At 32.2% G+C, this 22636-nt stretch overlaps 1 protein-coding gene across 1 annotated transcript in view; it reads right to left on the bottom strand.

Annotated features, from left to right (window-relative positions):
* LOC118201002 (uncharacterized) overlaps positions 1–15071 on the bottom strand; it is a 42916-nt gene extending 27845 nt beyond the window's left edge. The window contains exon 1 of the mRNA XM_035373010.2: positions 14921–15071. Coding sequence (XP_035228901.1) covers positions 14921–14949 — 29 coding nt within the window. The 5' untranslated portion in view covers positions 14950–15071. The remainder of the gene's footprint in view (positions 1–14920) is intronic.
* Between the last annotated feature and the right edge of the window lie 7565 nt (positions 15072–22636).

Raw genomic sequence — 22636 nt, 5'->3', positions numbered from 1 at the left:
CTCTCAAAAGAATGTTATTCAAAATCCTTCCTTGGAAAATTAATAGTAAGTCGTCTGCAAACGCAATTTTTAAACAACCGTCGAGATGACTTAAAAGATCATTTATGATTATGTTCCAAAGAGTAGGTCCGGATACAGAGCCTTGAGGACAGCCTTTTTCAAGAGAATAAATCTTAGCTTCGTTCCCAAGCTGAAGCTCAGCAATCCTCTCGTTCAAGAAGCTTTTAAGAAGGTTATAGATATTACGTGGTATACCAGCATCTTTTAAAATTTTCAAGATAGATGGCCACCAAGCATTATCAAAAGCTCCTTTGAAATCCAGGAAAATAAGAAGTGTAGTATACTTCATTTTCTTTGCACACTGCAAGATATTACAAAGGCGAATAATGGCGTCTTCAGCGGACTTCCGAGGAGTAAATCCGAACTGAGAATCATTATAAAAGCATTTTTGTCTCAAATACCAATTTATTCTGTTAATGAAGAGAGTTTCAAGACATTTTCCCAAAGTAGGCAAAAGACTAATGCATCTAATATTATCAAGATAAGGGGTTCTTGTATCTAACGTTTTAGGAATCAAAACAACCCGAGCTCTCTTCCATTGTGCTGGAAAAACTGCTAATTGTAAACAAAGGTTGAAAAGTTTGTGTAGAAATGTGCTATCCACGGCATGAAAGTGCTGTATCATTTCATTAGAAAGAGAGTCAAGCCCAGGTGATTTGTTCTTCTTGAGATTTTTAATAACACTGTTAACTTCTGAAGTAGAGAACAGACAGTCCATAAAAGAAATATAAGGTCCATCGGACTCAGTGCGCATAGTTCTATGAGAATTTCTATCATCACGCGCATTATCTCTTGGGAAATTCTTTGTCATTATAGCAACAATTGTATCACTCAAACTCGAAGTAACACTGCCATCCGGGAGTTTAATTCCCGAAATCTCAATCCTTTTCGCAAAATTGGTCTTGACCCCATACTTATATATAGATTTCCAGACATTGTGAACAGTAATAGTTGATAGAAAATTTCTCCACGACTCAAGCTTAGCATTAGCTAATTTAGCCTTGTACTTATGCCGTAATTCGAAATATTTAATTTTATAAATATTTTTAAGAAGACAGTTTCTTTCTCTCTGGAATCTACGCCTAGCAGCATTTACATGCTTTCTATAACAATCAATTTCCTTAGACCACCAAGGGACCCCATTCTTCTTACTTTTCTTCATCGGAATTGAAAGTAAAGCACAGTTAAAAACAACGGTAGAAAATCTGTTTACAACATTTTCTAATGCAATACAATCAGAGCAACTGTTAAGAAGGATATTCAAGTTACACAATTCTCTCTTACAAAGTTCAGTAAATAAAAACCAGTTCGCTCTTTTTAAATTAAAAGTACACAAATTAGAAGATATAATCGGACGGCATAAAACAAGTTCAAAGATAATCATTTTATGGTCAGAAAGAGAATCTTCCTCAGAGATATCCCAACCTTGAACGTATGGCAGCAGTCCTAAGCTACAAAGCGTAAGGTCAATATAACATGAGCCTTGCGTTGAACAGAAAGTAGGTCCGCGATTTTCATTAAGTAGAAACAAATGATTCGCACTAATAAAATCACTAAGTTTCGCTCCCCTAGCATCAGTAATAGGACTATGCCAAATCGCTGATTTGCTATTCGAATCCATACTACATAAAAAATTGCATGGTTTCTTCATCGTTAAAATTTGTGAAATTTTTAATAGTTCTATGTCAATATTAGTTTGGGGCTCGAAATAAGCGGAACAAATAGTCAAGTCAGATCCATTGATTTTTATATCTAGAACAACAGTATTATAAACTGTATGATTTAAGTCCAAAAAAGGAGAAAGATTCTGGTTGCGAACAATAACAGCAGACTTGACAACTTCTGCTTCGGAATCATAGTAAACTTTATATTTTATTGGAAAGCCAGGAAGAACACCTTTATAAAAGTGCGGCTCCTGAATCAGTGCGACATCAGTGTCATTTGCCTCCATATATAAAATAAGTTGCTGAGTAGCAAGTTTTGATTTGTGCAAATTTATTTGTACAAAAGAAACAGACAAATTGTCGGACTTACCCATAATAAATTTTTGAAGCTGCAAGATTCATCATAAATGTATGGCTGGGGCAAGTTCCAGAAAATGGCTTATGATTTACATCAACTTTCTTAGTTGCATTTTTCGTCTTTTTATTAAATCTTATGCAATTAATACACACTTGCACTTCTTTTTTTATCACATTCTGAACTCTTATGCTCACCAGAGCAGCAATAACAAGCCAAGGGATTTCTGCAATCAAGACTTCTGTGGTAGCCTAAACATTTAAAACATCTATTTAAAACAACAAAATCTTCAGCTTTACACATATTCCACATCACTTTAATACGCCCAAAATTTAAAATACGCTTGCGCACAGAAGGATGAACCTCAATAACCACGCTTCTCTCACGTTGAAACTTTTTTAAAGTAAAGCGAACTTTAACGTCTTTCCAAGTCTCATCACTCACGGTAATTTCAGGATTTTGTTCTTCAATAATTTTTAACAGTTCATCATTACTAATGCTGTTTGGCACATTTTTAAGTAAAACTGTAGGATATTTTCGTCTTGGAATAGAGGGATTCAAAATAGATGAGTCTTCCTGCAAAGCAGTAAACAGTTTTTCTTTATCATATCCCGAAGCACATTTCACCATTACTTTATTGTTATGAACTGTTCGAATATTGCTAATTCCAATTTTATGTTTCCGAGGGTTGATTTCAGCTTTAAGGAGCTTTTTAACTTCATCAGATGTACAGTTTTGGGCACTCACAAAAACACAGCAATCTGAATCAGTCTGATTTGTCCCAACAGATGGCGCCACAGCATTAGCATACGATTTCGTTTGCATGACTGAATTCAATAAGCTTTCTTTACAAGCTTCACGAAAATTTACAGATTTAACATGCTCAACATACCTAGTAATCAAACTTTTAATCTCACCCAAAGCCTTCTTCGCATCATTAAAAGATTTGCTATTTTTTTCTTTTGAAACAGGTAAAAACTAGAAACGTTAATTATAAATTAAATTTGATAGCCTTTTAAATACTCCAGTTCATTGAAGGATATGTTAAATTTGTATTTTCCTTTATAAATGTATCTTTTTGGCTAACATATATTTGTAAGCACATGAAATATATTTTTAGCAGCCCGTTTAACTTCAGTCGGAACGCCACTTTAAAAGATAATGTTTTTTTGTAAAAAATGTACTAGAAGCTGAAGAACAAACTCTGGTGAATTTTTCAGACGACAGCAAACTGAAATAGGAACTTAAGTTTTAAGAATTGATTTACTTGATAATGTATGTAAACCAAAATACGCACGCGACCCACGTGCAATCCTAGCTTAGCGGTAAAGCTGATGGTAATAATGTTTACATTTTAGAGTCGTGAGTTCGAATCCCATACGCTTTTTGCACCCTGTCTGCAACTTTCTTAGCTTTTTATTCCAATTTGATCTATATTCGTGTTTTATAATTTATTTCTATTATTATATGCATTAAATATATTGTTTTATTTATGCTCTTATTTATTTAAATTTTTACCGCAAAAAAGTTTGAAAATTATATAATACTAATTTAAAGCATATCCTGTACATATATATTTGAATTTAACAAACATTCTCTATTCGTAAAAATCAAGTTTAAAGTTAATTAAATTTAAATTAAATTTAATGCAAACAAAGAAATGATTAATTATTGCTGCGAACTAATCTACAATATCATTTAAATTCTGAGAGCATATGTAAATCAAGTGCAACTATCAAAAATCCATATCAAAATCCATAAATAAATAGCCCACCAGCGGCCGAGCGGTAAAGTCGCTGAACACTGGTAGTTCGGTCCGAGGTTCGAGTCCCGCGAACGGGCTGGCTGCATGGGCGTTTTCGTGGTTTTCCCCATGTGTAACGTGTATACGAGCCAGTTTCCCTTAGAAAGTCCTCCACGAAAGGCATCCCTCCCCTTAGGCAGATAGCCCTCGTGTGCTTTGCCATAATTAAATACACCAACACCATAAATAAATATATAATTCCAAAAATTTATAAATCCTAAAAAATTTATAAAAATGCATAAGTGAATAATGGGATAGATTATTAATCCTAAAAAAATTATAAAAATGCATAAGTGAATAATAGGATAGATTATTAATCCTAAGCAATTATAAAAATGCATAAGTGAATAATAGGATAACTTATCAATCCTAAAAAAATTATAAAAATGCATAAATGAATAATAGGATAGATTTAATCCTAAAAAATTTATAAAAATGCAGAAGTGAATAATAGGATAAATAAATTTTTAGAATTATATATTTAGTCATGGATTTTGATATTTGCACTTGATTTACATATGCTTCAGAATTTAAATGATATTGTATATTAGTTCGCAGCAATAATTAATCATTTATTTGTTTGCGTTAAATTTCATTTAAATTTAATTAACTTTAAATTTGCTTTTTAAGAATAGAAAATGTTTGTTAACTTCAAATTTCATTCCTTGCAGCAATGGCGCAAGAGAATTATTTAAATTTAATTTATTTTGAAACCCTGCATATATATATATATATATATATATATATTTTCGTTTCACTTTTATGTGAATGTATATACATGTGCTCAGACTTTGGGATGTTTACGACTCTAAACTTTCATTCCAATTAACATGAGACAGTATTAATGCCCTAAACATTTTTTAACAAAAAATTACTATAATAATTGCTTTTAAATTCAGTCCTCTCCAGCAGAAGCGCAGGAATTAATTAATTAAATATTTCCATTTTCTTTACCTAATGTGTGTATATATAAAGAGAAAAATCTTATTTTTATAACTTCTTTTATAAAAAGAGATATGAATTAAAAATGTTTAAATTAAAAATAATATTTTATGGATTATGCATAAAATATAACTGCCCATAGTACATTTTAAAACAAACGAGATTTCTAATAAATTATCCAGCTATGACCCTGAAGTCAGCGGTATACAAAAGTATAGCAAATTTTGTGTAAATATTGTGAATCTTTCTTTACAGTTGCTCTGTACTTTTAAAGTACCAACTATTTTTTAATTCCTTTAACTTTTTTATTTTATTTATTTATTTGCTTACTTTTTCACTAACAGTACATTTTAGTTTTAATAGTATATATGTATTATTTCATAATATTTAAGGCTTCTAGAAACCCAAAAATTTTTTTAAAAGTTTACTTCAGCTTCTGTGGAATTAGTGATGTTCATAATATGCATTATAACCTTACTTATCTAAAAATTGTTAGCGTACTTTACTTTCGCAGTTCATAAGCAGAAATAAAAATTTCCAATAACATGGAATTTAGTAAACAAAACTTTTCTGCGTTTTACGTCAGGATCCATATCAAATCCAAAACAAACAATACTCGCTTAAGCGGGAAAAATTCAGATGTTCAGCGTCATAACTCGCGAACTGCTTGTTTGGCGCCAAAATATTACAGTGACACCTAGCGGCGGAAAATGAAAATATTTTGCGGATACGCAGCAGTCGAAACGCTTGTACGGATGCCGTAGGCGTGTCTTCAATTGACGCAACGCGTTCGTACGCAGTAGTGGAAACGAGCCTTAACAGTTCTTCAGGTAACTAACTATATATGCTGCAATCCGAAAACTGATCTATTCACTTTTGTCTTCTGTAAAATAACGCCAAACTTCGACCAGGTAGTTGCGCTAATACGTAAGTACAAATGGATATTTTACAATGAAAAACTGCTATATTGACAAAGTGTAATTATGAAAAATCATTTACACTCTTTTTTCTTTCTTCCCACATTTGGAAACCGATAACCGTCTGTTTCTCGCCAATGCAAAGACGCGTCAAATCAGCATTCTCGCCAAAGACGGTGCAAAAGGCCAGTACCTTTTCTTCTGTTCTCTGGGGGAAATCTTGTATTATGGCCTTAAGAACAGATTCAAAGTATTGTTCCCTTGAGGATTTTGTGGTAAAATACTATATTCTCGCAGAGATTGTTCGCAATTTTCTTCCATTACAGTCAAATTCCACAAAAGCAAGTTTTAAAATTGAGTTAAAGGTAAAAAAATCACACTTTATCCATAGAAACCATTGAAGCTTGGAATACAACGCACATGAAAATGGTGATGTCGCTCAACAAACGCTTTGGCAGCTTCTTCCTAGGTGGTTCCACAGTATTTAAATAGCCATTGCATTTTATAGTACTTTTCATTGAAACACTCACTTTCATTTTCTTGTACCGCATTCTTTCGTCTTCTTTAAATCTTAAGAGGGTTGGTTTAATATCCTATCACTAAGATTCGAAGAAATCCCTGATGTTTAAGATCGCCGATCAAACATTTAACATATAGTGAAGTCTCTTAGATCGCGCTGTGAGCAGCGTGAATATGAACTAGGTTTCCTTAGAAAGTCATCACAGAAGGCCTCGCACTCCTTAGGCTGATAGCCGTCGTGTGCGTTGCCATATTCTAATCACCTAACGTAACCTCCTAGTTGTGCACCCTGAATAATGTTAAATATTACTACAGCTTTGCCGCTCTCACTTAAATATGATATGATTCAATGTGGTAGGGATTCAACGAGGATTCTGGTGGAAGAGACAACTTTTATTCCCAGTTTTCCAAGAAAGACAGCGGTAGCGCTATTTAGACGTCTGACGGGACATAACTGTTTGTGAGACCACCTCTATAGAACTGGAGTGATGGATTACCCAAACTCGATTTTGTGTGACTCCAATCAGCCTATGATTTTTGAACATTTAAATAATTGCATTGCACTTTCTAGATATGAGGACATTGTTAAAAAATACTGCAGAGGCCGTGGAATAATGGCTTAAGCGGCAATTGTTTTGCATTTGTAAAATAAAAATAACTTGAACTAACTTCATAGATTATGACAAAAACATTATTAAAACAGGTTCTAGCTATCTCAAATAAGCTGAAATCCCGTAACTTAAACGAACAGTATTGGACTTTTTATTGATCTGAAGTTTCCAGTCAACAGAAAAGCAAAGTGATATGTGAAGCTACATTATAGCGATTAAAAGTTTAATATTTGGTCCTTACATCTTAGCTCTTGAAAACGATTATACCATATATACCTACATATTTTACGTTTACTTAGGTATTAATCCCGAAAGTCAATGAAGAAACTTAATTATATATATATAATGTTGTATGATCTTAAATTCATTTAGTGCGAAAACAAGTTACTACTACTTGCGCAATTGCTGCAAAGTTAGTTAATAATAATTTATTTCCTAAACAATATTGATTAATTGATTATATTATCTCCTAAGTTTAATTAAAGTAGAATTATTTTAAAAGAGGGAATCCATACTGGTAAGTTATATTTTGAAAGATGTTTTGAAGTAACTTGGAAGTAAAATGTTAATAATGTTTTAACAGGGACTGGAATTAAATCATCATGAAGAACAAAATTTCAATTGTAAAAGGAAAAATTAAATTAAAAACATGTAATCATTGTCATTGATAGGAAATTAGTTGACTTTTCAAGGGGAACAAACCAACTGCCGTTCAATGAACAATAACTAATAAAAATATGTAAATACGAAGATGTTTCGTCTTTACTCGAGTTATAAGGTAAAGCCAAACCGGCAATTTTAGTCAAGCCAAATATTTCCGCGAATAGAAGGGATTACGAACCAATGCTGATACTCAAAGAACTTATTCTTATGAAGCATTTTAGCCAATTCAATTTGGAGTAAAAAGCAATTTCTGTAGAGAAATCCGAAAAAACTCGAGTAACCGTTCCCGACTCCCTCATGATTATGCATTTGAGTTCTATATTATTTGTAAAAATTAAACATTGGAAATTTTCATTATGAAATAGAATTCAAAGTAAAGTTGAAATAAACAAAGAAGATTACAAAATAAGATAAATAATGCAAACTTTGTAAAAACAAAACAAAAATAATATAAAAATATAATAAGAACAGTGAGTGGAATTTAATTAAATAAATACAAATTTAATTAAATAATTCTTTGCGCCATTGCTGCAAGGAATGAAATTTAAATTTAAACAAATTTAAATTTAAATTTTAACTAACATGTATAAAAGTAAAAAAGCAAAATTAAAGCCAAAATAATTTAAAAAAAAATATTTAAAAAAAATGTGCAAACATATAAAAGATTTAATTCTCGAAATAATCTACAATATCATTTAAATTCAGAAGTATAAGCAAATCAAGTGCAAAAACAATCCATGAAAATAAATTCAATAATTTAGCAAATTAAAATTAATTCAATAATTTTTTTAAAAATGCATAAGTGAATGACTGTTGAGCAGGCAAGAGACAGACTTATCAAGGGGAAGTTGCCTCCAAACCTAACTCTCCAATCATTCAATTCGTGTTTCGTCATTCATGTAGGCAAGGGTAAAAGTCAAAACCAAAAGTAAAAAGTGAAGAATGTCCAAAAAGAAATACCAATAAAGTGGTACCCTTATAAATTAGCATTTAAAAATTAAAGTTCTAAAAAGAAAAAAATTAAAGAATTCTTTTGATAAACAAACAAGTAAAGTCAAGTATTAAATTAAACTTTTTTTAAAAAAATAAATTTTTTAAAAAATAAATTTTTTATAAAAAATAATTTATTTTAGAAACCAATGTATTTTAGAACTACAGAAACACTACTACCCTTGTCTACAGAAACCTCCCCGACACGAATATGCATATCAATAAAAAGAAACTAAAAAAGAACTAGACATAATCCATATAAACCAAAAAAAAAAAAAAAAAGAACTAATTCACAATTTTTAAAAAAACAAATATATATTAAAAAAAATAATTACTTATCTAGAAAATATTTAAATACTGCATAAAAAACTTTAAAAAAATACTTAAAGTAAGTAAATAGTAAGTTTTAATTCTATCTTACCTACTATATGAACGTTGTAATCTGCAAAAGTGTTTTTAAAGAGAAGTAAGTGTGTTCTTCAAATTAATTATATAGATGGCGCTTATGTAGGTAAAGTTGAGTGCCAAGCTGCTATCTTTGTTATATTAAAAATTTTTTTGCAAACATTAAAATAAATAAAAATAAATAAATCTAGAAAAAATCAAATTAAATTAAATTAAAAATTAAAAATCCTAAAGGTATGCAATTCAAGTTTTAATTTTAACGATCAATTATTTAGGGAGTTAAGCCAATCAAGAAATGTAAGTTTGCTTGAAGTAAAATAGAGTAAATGGTAATGTGAATTAATAAACGTAAACTGTTTGTAATGTGAAATGTGTGGTCTGTTGAAAAATTGTGTAAATATTGCAATGCAAATAAATAACGTAATTAAGTAAAAATGAAATGTTTTAAAATTTAAGTTTAAAAATAAAAATTTAAAATGTCAAAAAATGTCCAAAATTTTTTTTGAAACGAAGTCCTTATTTAAAAAAAAAAAAAAAAAAAAAAAAAAAAAAAACTAGAAATTTTCCAAAAATTCCTTAAAGAAGTTAAATTTAATGAAAGAAAATATTGAAAGTTTAATTAACTGATTTCAACTGGTATATCAAAACTTAACTAAATACTGGCTAAAGTATGGAAAATTAGAAGATTAAAATCTTCACTCAATTCGGGCTATAATTGAGTCTTTTGAAAAGAGTTGGCCCTTTATTAGTAAAAGGAAAGAATCCAGTATTGATTAAATATACATATTTACAAATTTATTTACAATAAAAATTTACAAGATAATTTCTCTACTCTTCTATATCCTTCATTACCCTCCAGCTAAAGTTTAAGGTAATGTTATCATATCAAAAACAGCCAAAAAATTATAAAGTAAAGTTAATGCCTGCCTTTTTAGTATATAAATTAATAAATTTTGGTGGTACATTTATTAATTCACATTACCATTTACTCTATTTTACTTCAAGCAAACTTACATCTCTTGATTGGCTTAACTCCCTAAATAATTGATCGTTAAAATTAAAACTTGAATTGCATACCTTTAGGATTTTTAATTTTTAATTTAATTTAATTTAATTTAATTTAATTTTTTCTAGATTTATTTATTTTTATTTATTTTAATGTTTGCAAAAAAATTTTTAATATAACAAAGATAGCAGCTTGGCACTCAACTTTACCTACATAAGCGCCATCTATATAATTAATTTGAAGAACACACTTACTTCTCTTTAAAAACACTTTTGCAGACCACAACGCTCATATAGTAGGTAAGTTAGAATTAAAACTTACTATTTACTTACTTTAAGTATTTTTTAAAAGTTTTTTATGTAGTATTTAAGTATTTTCTAGATATGTAATTATTTTTTTAAATATATATATATATATATATATATATATATATTTTTTTTTTTTTTTTAAATTGTGAATTAGTTCTTTTTGTTTCTTTTGGTTTATATGGATTATGTCTAGTTCTTTTTTAGTTTCTTTTTATTGATATGCATATTCGTGTCGGGGAGATTTCTGTAGACAAGGGACTCTAAAATACATTTATTTCTAAAATAAATTATTTTTTTATAAAAAATTAATTTTTAAAAAAAATTAATTTTTTTAAAAAAAGTTTAATTTAATACTTGACTTTACTTGCTTGTTTATCAAAAGAATTCTTTAATTTTTTTCTTTTTAGAACTTTAATTCTTAAATGCTAATTTATAAAGGTACCGCTTTATTGGTATTTCTTTTTGGACATTCTTCACTTTTTACTTTTGGTTTTGACTTTTACCCTTGCCTAAATGAATGACGAAACACGAATTGAATGATTGGAGAGTTAGGTTTGGAGGCAACTTCCCCTTGATAAGTCTGTCTCCAACAGTCATTCACTTATGCATTTTTAAAAAAATTGTTGAATTAATTTTAATTTGCTAAATTATTGAATTTATTTTCATGGATTGTTTTTGCACGTGATTACTTATACTTCTGAATTTAAATGATATTGTAGATTAGTTCGAGAATTAAATCTTTTATATGTTTGCACATTTTTTTTTAAAAATTATTTTGGCTTTAAATTTAATTTTGGCTTTAATTTTGCTTTTTTACTTTTATACGTGTTTGTTAAAATTTAAATTTCAATTTGTTTAAATTTAAATTTTAACTTTTAGGCGAGCTTACTACAATTTCTAATATATATATACTGTTTTGTTTGTTTCTTCCGTTTCGTTGGAAATGTGGTTATCGCTTCTGCAATTTGGGTTACTTTCAGATACTTTCCAGCAAAGTAAAAATAAATGAGCAAATGTTTAATATTGCTTTAGATGGGCGTGGTTTCAAGGGAAACCGGCCCCTTTTCCATAAGGGGGGGAAGAAAACATTTTTTTTTGTGTAAGGAATTATTTGTGTACAGGAAAAAATTATGTTGTATATAGGACCACTGCATGCTATTCTGCTTACTTTTTCAAAACGTTTAAAAAATCATAATATTGCGCCCCTGAAAGGGTTAACAAGAAACCTTGCCTTTGAGTTTGCGATCTTTTTGTTGTATTCCAAGTTATAGTGTAAGGATCTTAAGTTTTACTAACGTTTATTTTATTTTAAATCTTTACTATCACTTCTTATTTTCTACTTCCGGCCAGAATTATAAGCGTGAAGGAGTTTATGCAAAGTTTGTCTGGCGAACGCCAAGTATTTAAGTGTGGCCTTTTTGCCAAGAGAAAGAGAGGAAGCAGTGAGTTCGAAGCAGGCCGCTTACCTTAGAAGTTACGCAGTTGCTATTTGCCTTCCAGGCCAGAGGTTTTAATCCTCTTGATAAATTAAACGTATTGTAGTGTTCACAGTCTCTGTGCTACATACACTTCCTGTTATTATAAGGCCAATCTTCCACGTGTATTATTCTAAAGTTAAATTAGAGTTTAGTTTTATTTTGATATCTTTTACGTTAGACCCCGAGTGGAGGGTCATTGTATTCCGAAGTACGGAAGTCATTGTATATAAAGAAAAATAAAGGGTTTTGTATACCCTTCGTCTGTATCCTGTCTACTTACTACAATTAGTGAACATAGCTTTAGTAAGCTCTCTGTTCCTAGTCAGGTCCTTGTATGTTTCCGAAGAAGGTTAGAAGGAACATTGAACCTGATAATAGATAAATCATATTTTGTGTCTAGATTTTGAAATATGCTTTCGAGGCATTTGCTTTTAGTGGCAAAAACTGAAGTAACATCTGTACAGCAATACAGTGTTTTTCCGCTAAACGTTCAAGAAAACACTAGTTTTTCAGTATGTTCTTAAAATTGAAGAATTTTTATGTGCCAGGTTGCAGTAGTTTGGCACTTTTTTGAAACTTTGGAGATTACTAAGGTCGTTGTGCTAATACGTAAGTACCACATGCTTTTAGTTGCCCACCAGAGGCCGAGCGGTAAAGTCACTGAACACTGGTAGTTCGTCCGATTTTCGAATCCCGCGAATGGGCTGGCTGGAGGGGAGATTTCGGGGTTTTCCCCATATGTGATGCGTATATGAGCCAATTTCTCTTAGAAAGCCCTCCTCGAAGGCATGTCTTTCAAGGGCATAGCCCTCGAGTCTTTGTCTTAATTACACAAAGCAAACCTTATGCTTTATCATATTTTGATGTCAACCAGAAAGCACGATTGCAGCTGAAATTAACTCTTCTTTATTACCAACGATTTTTCACTGAATGCACAAATTATACTGAAATCTGAGCATAGTTGTTATAAATGTTGCTTGTTTAGGCATCAGCATTTTGACTCGTACGAACAGAGATCAAAATAAATTCTTAGAAGAAAACAAACGACTTTAACGTTCCAATACCAACTTCGTAAAAGCCCGAATTTTGGAATCTGATAACTGCTTACATAATTAAATACTGTAAAAAAACTTGTATATGTTATCGCAATGTATGAAATGACGGCATTCTGTAGGGCATTTTATAGGCATTTTATTTATTTTAGGTAAAATATGAAGTAGGTGATTCATTATGTACTTTAACTAGGCTTTCTGTAGAATGACAAATGCTCTTTAGGCTAAGCATGAAAAAGAGGTCATGTTAGGTTATTATTTAAAAGATTCATTCCTAAAAAATACAAATGTTATTTTGAAGAAATAATGAATGATTGTCCTTAAAAAGTTTTATTCAAAATATGAAAAACAAATTAGTGAGATTGTATTTGGTTGAAATTTCTTTCAACATTCTGTCACATCTTCCGTATTCAAGAGCCAAGTAATTTACATGAAGCACGTGAAATAACTCAGTGTCTGTGACGTAATACTGTTTAGTACCGACACGTCTTCTCTAGCAGGATAACAGAGTTTACTTTTATTTTCCCACAAACATCACATCATAGCAGTTCAATAACCAACAGTGCCATAGCTCCATTTTAGTAGTTATTTTGGCCTTTTTTACATCATTTATTAACTTCTGGTAAATAGTTCCGGGTATTCGAAACGATATGCATTTCATAGTTTGCCAGTTTGTCATGCATATTCACAAAGCCTACAGACCATTTCTCTAAGGTCTGCTCTCATTGGATGAAACATCTGCTTGGCGGTCATATTTGGAATGACGAGTTATCGCCCTGTAGGCGTGGTAATTAACGCCAAACAAATGGAAACAGCGTTCATTTCATTCGATAATTTTTTTATTTTATGAATGAAAGCTAAGAGGAATTGTGTGGAATATATTTTAAATAACCTACTAATCTTATTAATAGTTTATTTGAATTTGAATTTAAACTGTTTAAAGTACGATAATTGTTTTGTAAGTAAAGGTTTTTACATGGAAATGGCACGTGTACTTTTTCGTCATTTCTGTTAGAAAGAGCCTGTTGTGTAAATTTCCATAGCGCATTAATTTATACAAATAAAGGAATATTAAAAAATAAACCAAATGAAAACATTCAGTAAACATTTAAGGGCGTCGGATACCTATTCTTTTTTTACCTAAATTATGAAAAGTAAGTATAACTAAAATAATATTTTATCCCATTATGCGCTATTTCTATTGAAACGCTTTTCGGGACCTTGGATCGTAATCTTGCTATTGGTACCTACTACAAAGAGTACAAACCAGTAAATAAAAATAAGAAAAATTAACAAAAATAGAGAAAATAAAGGCGTTTAATTTTTAACACCGTACCCAAACAAATAATGACGAAGTCATTCAATAAAGTTAAAATAAAAAATTAAAAAAAAACCCATGTAGAGCAGAGTTTATGAAAGCTACAACAAACGAAGATAGAACCGGTGATCTAGAAGTCTGAGAATTTCTTCCGCGCTCGTTACCGCTGAGGTGCGTTTTCGCCTGTCAGATATGCTCAAATTTTGGTAAATAATATGCTTAAAATATGCTTAAATACAAATTCTAAAGGCGATGAACCAAAAGTCGCCAAGCACTAGGTTCTGTAACCCTACGTTTCCTGTTTCAACCAATCGGAGCAAACAGCAGTAGAAACAGTCTGTAGGCTTTGTGAATAAGCGTTTGTTATTTGCCATTCTATAGAATACCTAGGCAATGTGCAAAATGTTAAATCGTTTCATAGGCTATCGCCAGTTTCTGGCATTCTATAGAATGCCGGATTTGATTTGCGTTGCCGGTAACATATATATCCGCCAAATGTTAGAATCCTTTTGTACGTCGCACCTAATAAACTGAATAATTAACTTGCCCAGTTGGGTAACTTATATGCAAACTGGAAAAGCAAAACTTATGTTGTACTGAAAATACACATTTTGAAAGTTTTGTACTGATTGATAATTATGCAGAGGAAACCTCCAATGGTAATTAAGCTTAAATGAAAAAAAGGAAAAAAGTAATAGCTTGAAAGTTTATAAACTTGAATTTTATTTATGTATTTTAATTATTTCCCTCAAGTACGTATTTAATCTTATAAACATGGACTTAAATATGAACAACTAAACAAATTAGCAAGAAGTAATGTTAACTTACCCCGGAATGTAGTAAGCATAATCCTTCATTTTTGAAAATATAGATTTATGACCTGGGATTAAAATTCAAAATTTATTGTAAAGGATCCAAATAATTTATGGGGCAGTTAATGGGGCATTTTTTTGACACCCTTTGCTTGAATTTATGTGTAAGTAAGTGATTTAATTTTGTATTTCAGTACTATGTTTCGTGTCACGGGTTTTGCGCATTGTTGTTCAAAAACACACGAGACACGTCTTTAGTTAAGTTATTAAAAGAAATAAAATTTTTGCTTTTGCCACGTAACATATAAACTTGGAACTTAAAACTTACTCGTAGTATTACTTTCTCGTAAGAAGAGATATTTCATAAATCTGGTGGCAATTTGGTGAGATATGAACAAATTTTAAAGCTATGAGGTAGCAAATATTTCATTATGTTTGCAGTACATCTTGCGCAAAAAATAAGGGGGCAGTTCTATATCTCCCATTCTACTGGGCCTGTTGACGAAATTTAGCTTTCGTTTTTGATGTCTCGAAAGCACGACTTCGAATAAATATATTAGATTAATATATATTGTTGATCCGACATAGATTTTTTTTGGCACAAAATCACACTTTTTGGCACACTTTTTCTGAAATAACATATCCAATTTTTTCCATATTTGATTCTACTCTGCAAATCATATAAATTTTTGAAAAAATGTTAATTTTATAACATATAAATTTTTACCCTCGCCTTAAAGAAGATTACGTGAATTTATATATTGGTGAGTATTGAAATTTGGCATATTTGTTATTGTTAAATTTGCTTACTTACTTACAAACAGTTGAGTTGCTGTACCGCCTATTAAATGATTATTATCATCTGCACTAAATTGGTGGAGCATTCTGTTGTCTCTAGTCCCAGCCAAGTTAGATCAGAGACCCAGCGATGTCTGGTAAATAAAAAAACTTAATTCAATATTAATATTTATGGCAGAATTTCTAAAATTAGTTCAGAAATTGGATATTTGTGAACTGTGGTTATTTTAAAGAGACCCTGTTAAGAATCTGACTGTGCTGAACGAAGATTTTAGCAATTTTTTATGCATTGTGATTCTGAGTTTACAGAGAATATTTACTCTAAAAATTAGTGGTAACTTGGATATAAGAAGTTATTCAGATGCATTATACTGAACAATATTAGCTGGGTATATTTATATACATCATATGTGCGGTTCACATATTTGCAGAGTTTCTTAAGTAATATTTGCTTGTCACAATCATAGTAGTCACTTCTGCTATTCACTTATTTACAGTTCGCTTACAATTCACTTATGCACAGTCTGCTTGAGCGATAACTAAAGATAACGCTTAGAAATACAAATCAGTGTGTAGAGCTGAAAATTAATGTGTTCATTGCAAAACATGGGCGGTTCACTTACATACAGAGGATCGTTTTATATCTGCTTAGCATTTTGTATCGGTTACTGGTATAGAACCCTTGAAGATGGGACTTGAAAATATTAAGTTCATTATAACACCACTCAGCTGCTAGATCTGTATAGAGAGCATTTTTACTTCCTTCTACGAAGTAAAGGTAGTACTGTGATCGCGAAACATTTTCGGGCACCGCATTTCAACGAAAATATCGATTTAATTTTATCGAAAAATTTAACAACGGTTTTGCTTGGAATCTATACGTAAGGACAGAATAAAGGACTTTTTTCCCCAAGAACGAAGTGCAAAAAGGAATAAAAATGGATTCAAAAGAGATTTTTTTCGTGACTTATCTACGTATGTATGTATCTCGCATAACTCGAAAACGAGTAGCCTCAGAACGTTGAAGTTTTGTATATAGGACTGCGATAACATGTATATGTGCACCTCCCTACTTTGGTTGCAATAGGCTGCACTTAAAGTATATCAATATATATTATACTCACTCTGTTACTCGGCTCCTCGAGCTCAGTTTTTTATACTTATATGGTGGTAAATTGTGCATTGTTTGCTTTAAAAGTGATAGAATTACATTATTCTTATCTTCTGGTTAAGGTTTTTATGCCTTTATTTAATCTGCATGCGATAGTTGTAGAATTATCAGAAATTTAAAAGTTGTTTAAGTGCGGCTAAGCCTAATTTTGTTTACCATAGCAGCCATATTTGTTTACTTTTGAAACTTAGGAGAATAGTTTCTGCATTTGCCGAGTGGGGGCCAAAAGTAAAAGTTCATTTTTGTGCACCGAAAAATCTGCCTTATTACACGCTGGCCGATTGCTTGTTTTTGCGTAGAATTTTTGTAAAAATTGTTTTAACCATATTTCGTTGTTCTATATTTTTCAACAATAAAGATATTTTGAGGTTTTATGTACTTTTGCCTTACCGCGACGTGAGAACTGAATTAATTGAATGAGATATATATTTCTAATGAAATTCGAGGAAAAAAATGAAATGCAGCACAAAATGTGTATAATTTAATAAGCGATACAAGGAATTCATGTAGTGTCCGCATCCGATTTTTTAATGACAGAGATGGCTTATAGGAAAACTAGAAGGCTCAAAATTTAACTAAGTAAGGTATTAGCTAAAATAAACCGTACCAATGTATAGAAAAATAGTCAAAAGAAATATATAATTGTGTTATAAATGATACATTTCTCACACTTCTTTTGGTAAAAAGAAACTGTTAACTTTGGGAAACTTCGGGCAAACAAACGAATTAATCCGAGCTTGCGCTTAAAATATTTGGTTTGAGAAGCAGAAGCGCATTAACGGTCTAGAAAGTAATGTCTCATAGTTCTTCTAGGGTTCGGGGTTTGGTAACATGACAGAATGCAGTGGTTTTTCTCTTGCGCAACTTTGATGCAAAACTATATATACCTTAAAAAATTATCTAAAGATGTTGCTCTTAAGCATAACCTTTCCTTGCTATGTAATGATAATTTATTTAATATGACGTACCTAAAATTAAAGAAAACATAAGAAAAGACAAAACAATTCCTCGTTGTTAAAAATTCACCAAGGATTTGATAAATACAAGCAAGATTTTATTTATAACTCTGGTATTTCTATGTTTTAATGTCCCGTGGTGTTAGTGTGCTTCGTTATTATTCTCGCTTATCGTTGTTAGAAGAAATTACATTAATTACTAAGTATTAAATTAATAAATTGATTTGCCTTAATAATTAATTACACAGTGATAACGAATTTTGTGCAGTTTACTTTGAAATCTTTTTCGCATTTATTCATGCGCTTACCAACGGTTGGGCGGTAAAGTCGTAAAAGACTGTTGATCCGGCTTCGAATCTTCGCGAACGGGCTAGTTGCATGAGCGTTTCCGTGGTTTTCCTAATGTGTTACATGTATACAAAACAATTTTCCTTAGAAAGTCCTCCTTGAAGGCATCCCTCTTCTTAAACAGATATCCCTCGAGTACTTTGCCATACCTAAGTAAACCAAATGAAACCATTTCTTCATGCACACTGCACACGATATATGTACATTATAGAACAGGCATCGCCAGCCTTTTTGGCTGCTGGTCATATTCAAACAAAATATGTGAATTAAGAAGACGTTTATGGTGAGTGGTATTTTCATTTTAAAAGGTCTTTCTTGATGAATAATAAGATGCACTTTATTGAGAAAATAATGACAATGCGCTTTAAACTTAAACATAAAAATTACAATTCTAATTAGTACAAAAACAAAGCTAAGCCGAATGAAGACAAAATACCAAAGGCAAGTTTTTTCGCTACTGAATTTATTCTTGTTTCACTGAACAAGCGCAATAATTGAGATAGAACTAAGAGAACTGAGATATTGAAATTCATGTTGCCAGATGTCTGTCAACGAATTATGGATTGCCTTTGCCAAACTTAACCTATTTCTCTTTGGAATAATGCTACAATTTATATTTTTTAAAAATAAAAATGCATGTTCCTTACTTTAACTTTGTAATCGAACAAAAATATTATTGCTATTATTTATTTTCGATTCATTTTTTTATTTATTCTTCAAGTGTTTGTTTCATATTTATGATTCATAATTGATTTTTATATAGTAGTGTTACGGTTTTGGTATTTAAATAGCTAATGTTAGTTGAATTATAAATTAAATTGTTTTATTCCCCATGCAGTGTAGCGCGTGATGAATATTAAAGGAAAGCTAAGTCGGAAAATTAAAAATACAAGAGCACGTGCATTTAACATTTATTAAATAAATATCACTTTTTGATTTCGAGAAAGTTCCAGAAAATTCTAACGCGCGATTTAAAATCTTATAAAAAAAGGAAAACTTCTCAATTCGTAGTTAAAACTAAAGTGAATTGGACCAGCTTTACAGATAAACTACGGAACATGCCTTGTAATCCCCATCTGAGAGACAGCGGGGAAATTGAAAGTGAAATTTATTCGCTGACTTCCAAAATTCAGAATGCGATTAAGAGTTCTTCGTATGCTTGCAGAGATACCTTAAGGAATAAACTCCCTGAAGATATATCTCGCGACATAAAGGAAAGAAATAGAATTAGGAAAAGGTTTAATGTTACGCAAGACCCTTCACTTAAAAGGACTACCTCAACAGGAAAATTCAGGCCGGCATCATGGAATTCAGGTCAAGTAATTGGGATTATCTTTTAGAGCATTTTAGCACTGATACAAGCTCTATGTGGAAAATTGTGAATGCGATGAAAAAAGATAGGACGTATCACATTGCTCCAATTAGTCACATGAGATCCACCCACTATTCTGAAGAAGACATAGCCAATGTGTTCGCAGAGAAACTTGAGGAGACGTTTAGGCCCAACCCCTCGACCAACCCTCAGCACGAAGAGGTTCAAAATGTCGTTAACATGCTCAAAAACAGGGATAATACGGATTATATAAAATTCACCTTCCCGAAAGAAGTCCATACTATCATTAAACATATCAATACCAAGAAAGCTCACGGTATTTACGGGATCAGCAATCGTGCTCTGAAGGCACTCCCTCCAAGGTGTATAGTGCTACTTACAAACATCTTTAATGCTTGCATCAGGACGAGTTATTACTCTTCGCAGTGGAAACACTCGATTATTATCACTATACTGAAGCCGGGGAAAAACCCCTCACTTACAGACAGTTATCGTCATATTAGCCTTCTTCCGGCTATCGGAAAAATATTTGAGAAAGCTTTAAACAACAGAATTACAGACCACGTAGAAAGATTGGATCTGATAGACCCGGCCTAAATTGGTTTCCGGAAACACCACAGTACAACCCATCAAGTACTAAATATCGTTGAGATTATCACGAGAGCTTTTTTCCACAAGACTGGTGTGGCAGCATGCTTCATAGACCTTGAGAAGGCCTTCGACAAGGTCTGGCACGAAGGACTGATTTACAAGGTAAATAACTTTCTTTTTCCTGTCAGCCTTGTGAAGTTAATCATCTCATACCTAAAAAGAAGAACCTTCCAGGTGAGAGTTAGAGACTCCCTTTTCGGAAGGAAAATCATTGCCAGCAGCGTCCCGCAAGGGTCTGTTATTGGCTCAAAATTATTCAACATTTTCGTTAATGATTTACCCAACCCACTGAATGCTAAACCCCTGAAATATGCAGACGACACGGTGATTTTATCGGAATCTAAAAGCCCCCAACTTGCTCTTACTAACCTACAGTTTCACATCAACATAGTAGCTGCTTGGTGTCAACTTTGGAGAATTAAAATTAATACCGCGAAATGTAAAATTGTCCAATTCCGTCGCTACAGAAGAAATGTCACTACGAACACGGATATCAAGATAGAGAATGATGTGATTTCAGTTTGCTCGTCCGCAAAGTACTTGGGAGTTACCCTAGATGATTGGTTCACCTTCAAAGAGCACGTAACCAACCAAGTAAATAAAGCAAACGGAGTTTTCATGTCGCTTTATACTGTTAGAGGTAGGAAATCGAAGTTGAGCTTAAAAGCTAAACGCATGATCTATCTCACTATGATTATGCCAGTTATGCTCTACGCCGTCCCAGCGTGGGCAATTGCCAATAAGACGGATAGGAGAAAACTAGAAGTCATTCAAAACAAAATTTTGAGAGCCATCACTAATGCGCCCTGGTTTGTACGAAATAGCATCATTCATGCAGACTTGAAAATAAAGCCCATTCCTGAACAAATCCTCATGGAGGCGCACAACTTCTTCGAAAAAATGGATAATTCTCCAGTGCACACGCTAAGAGAACTCGGTAGTTATGACCCTACGGTGGACAGCGTGGTGAAGAGACCTCGGTCAATTCACCATAATGCGCGGTGGTGATGTAAATATGTAAATAGTGTACATATGAAGTTGTGTTTTGTGCTCTATCTAACCTTATTTAACCAAGTACTGTGTTACTGCCAAAATTAGCTATTTGCCTGGAAGCAGGCTAGAGACTCTGAATTAATTACTATATGTTAAGGACTGTGTATTCTGTGATCTCACCACGCCCACTGCTGTGGTTCTACTCCTGATTACCTGCTGGATTACCTGCTGATTACCACAGTACCCTATTTCAGTAACCTTACGCTACTGTCCTGACCTAATGCATCATGCAAGAACTTGAATGCTGGATGATTTTGTTTTCCAAGTACTAATTTCCCAATTTTCGTATATTCAGCTTGACTTCGCCAAGGAATGATTGCACCTTGTTCTAATGTCACGCCCCCCCAGGCGAGGTGCAGTAGCACCTTAATGTACTAAAAACCGTGAATGGCCTTCATAGGCTGCACAGATTGTACAGGTCAAAACTCAAAGTAGTTGTATACCTGAGGTGAATCAGAAATAAATAAATAAATAAATAAAATTCGTAGTTAATCTTCTTATTGTTATATCAGAGACTTTGTAATATTGTGGACTTATGGACATGATCCGTGCACCTGGATCTTCAAAGCTCTGATTATTTATTGCTAGTGTAAAATGTTTTTCACCATTTGCTACTTCGCTCAAATACCGCCGTCCCTATATGTACATAGTGTATAGTTTCAGTAACTCATGTGTCTCAGTGTTGTACAAGAACTTTAGTGTTTAATTTCTCAGACCAAGACTTCACTGAATTGTGATATCTACTATTTCAAGATGCATTGGCTGTGGACAGTTCACGAAAGGGTGACCCCCACGTGACTACCACTGTCCAATCTGTGTTTTACAGCAAGGATGAATTTGAATATTTTGTTTAGCTAATCTGTTGCACTTAGTTGTGCCATTTGTCTTCATTTAGATCGCGATATTAGTTTAATTATTCCAATCTGGATAACCTGTTTCAAAACTTGATAACTATTAATATATCTAATATTTCTCATTGCACGCGTAAGCTGCTTTGCTCGGAGTCTGAACTTGGGTGGGTGACCACCCACGTGACAGGCTCCTGCCAATCATCTCCCTCCACTCCACCTACATTTCACAAAATTTGACAAGTTTCGCCTAGTTGGCACGGCGTAAATCGCCTTAATTAAAAACTTAAGTGCCAACGTCTTAGGGCAATTTACCAACAGGAGACGGTTAAAGTAGCGGTTGGCTACTAATTGCCGCCTAGCCATTGACTCGATTTCGATTTCGATTTCAATTCGTAGTTGTTATTGGAGTTAGTTTGTTGTTGTTTTAAGAGTTTGTTTAGAAAACTGCTCTTGTTGACTGTAGTGAATTCGCGATTAGCTTTCTCTAGCTGTTTTAAAATAAGTTCTCTTGAACTTTTGAGTAGTCAAAAGATAACTACTGTGCGATATTGTAATACTGCACGAATATTTG

This window comes from Stegodyphus dumicola, chromosome 6 (genome assembly GCF_044657685.1).
Source record: "Stegodyphus dumicola isolate Sdum_Otavi_A_Nest chromosome 6, ASM4465768v1".
Taxonomy (NCBI): domain Eukaryota; kingdom Metazoa; phylum Arthropoda; class Arachnida; order Araneae; family Eresidae; genus Stegodyphus; species Stegodyphus dumicola.
Note: the sequence above shows the minus strand (reverse complement) of the source record. Positions and strands in the feature narration are given on the sequence as shown.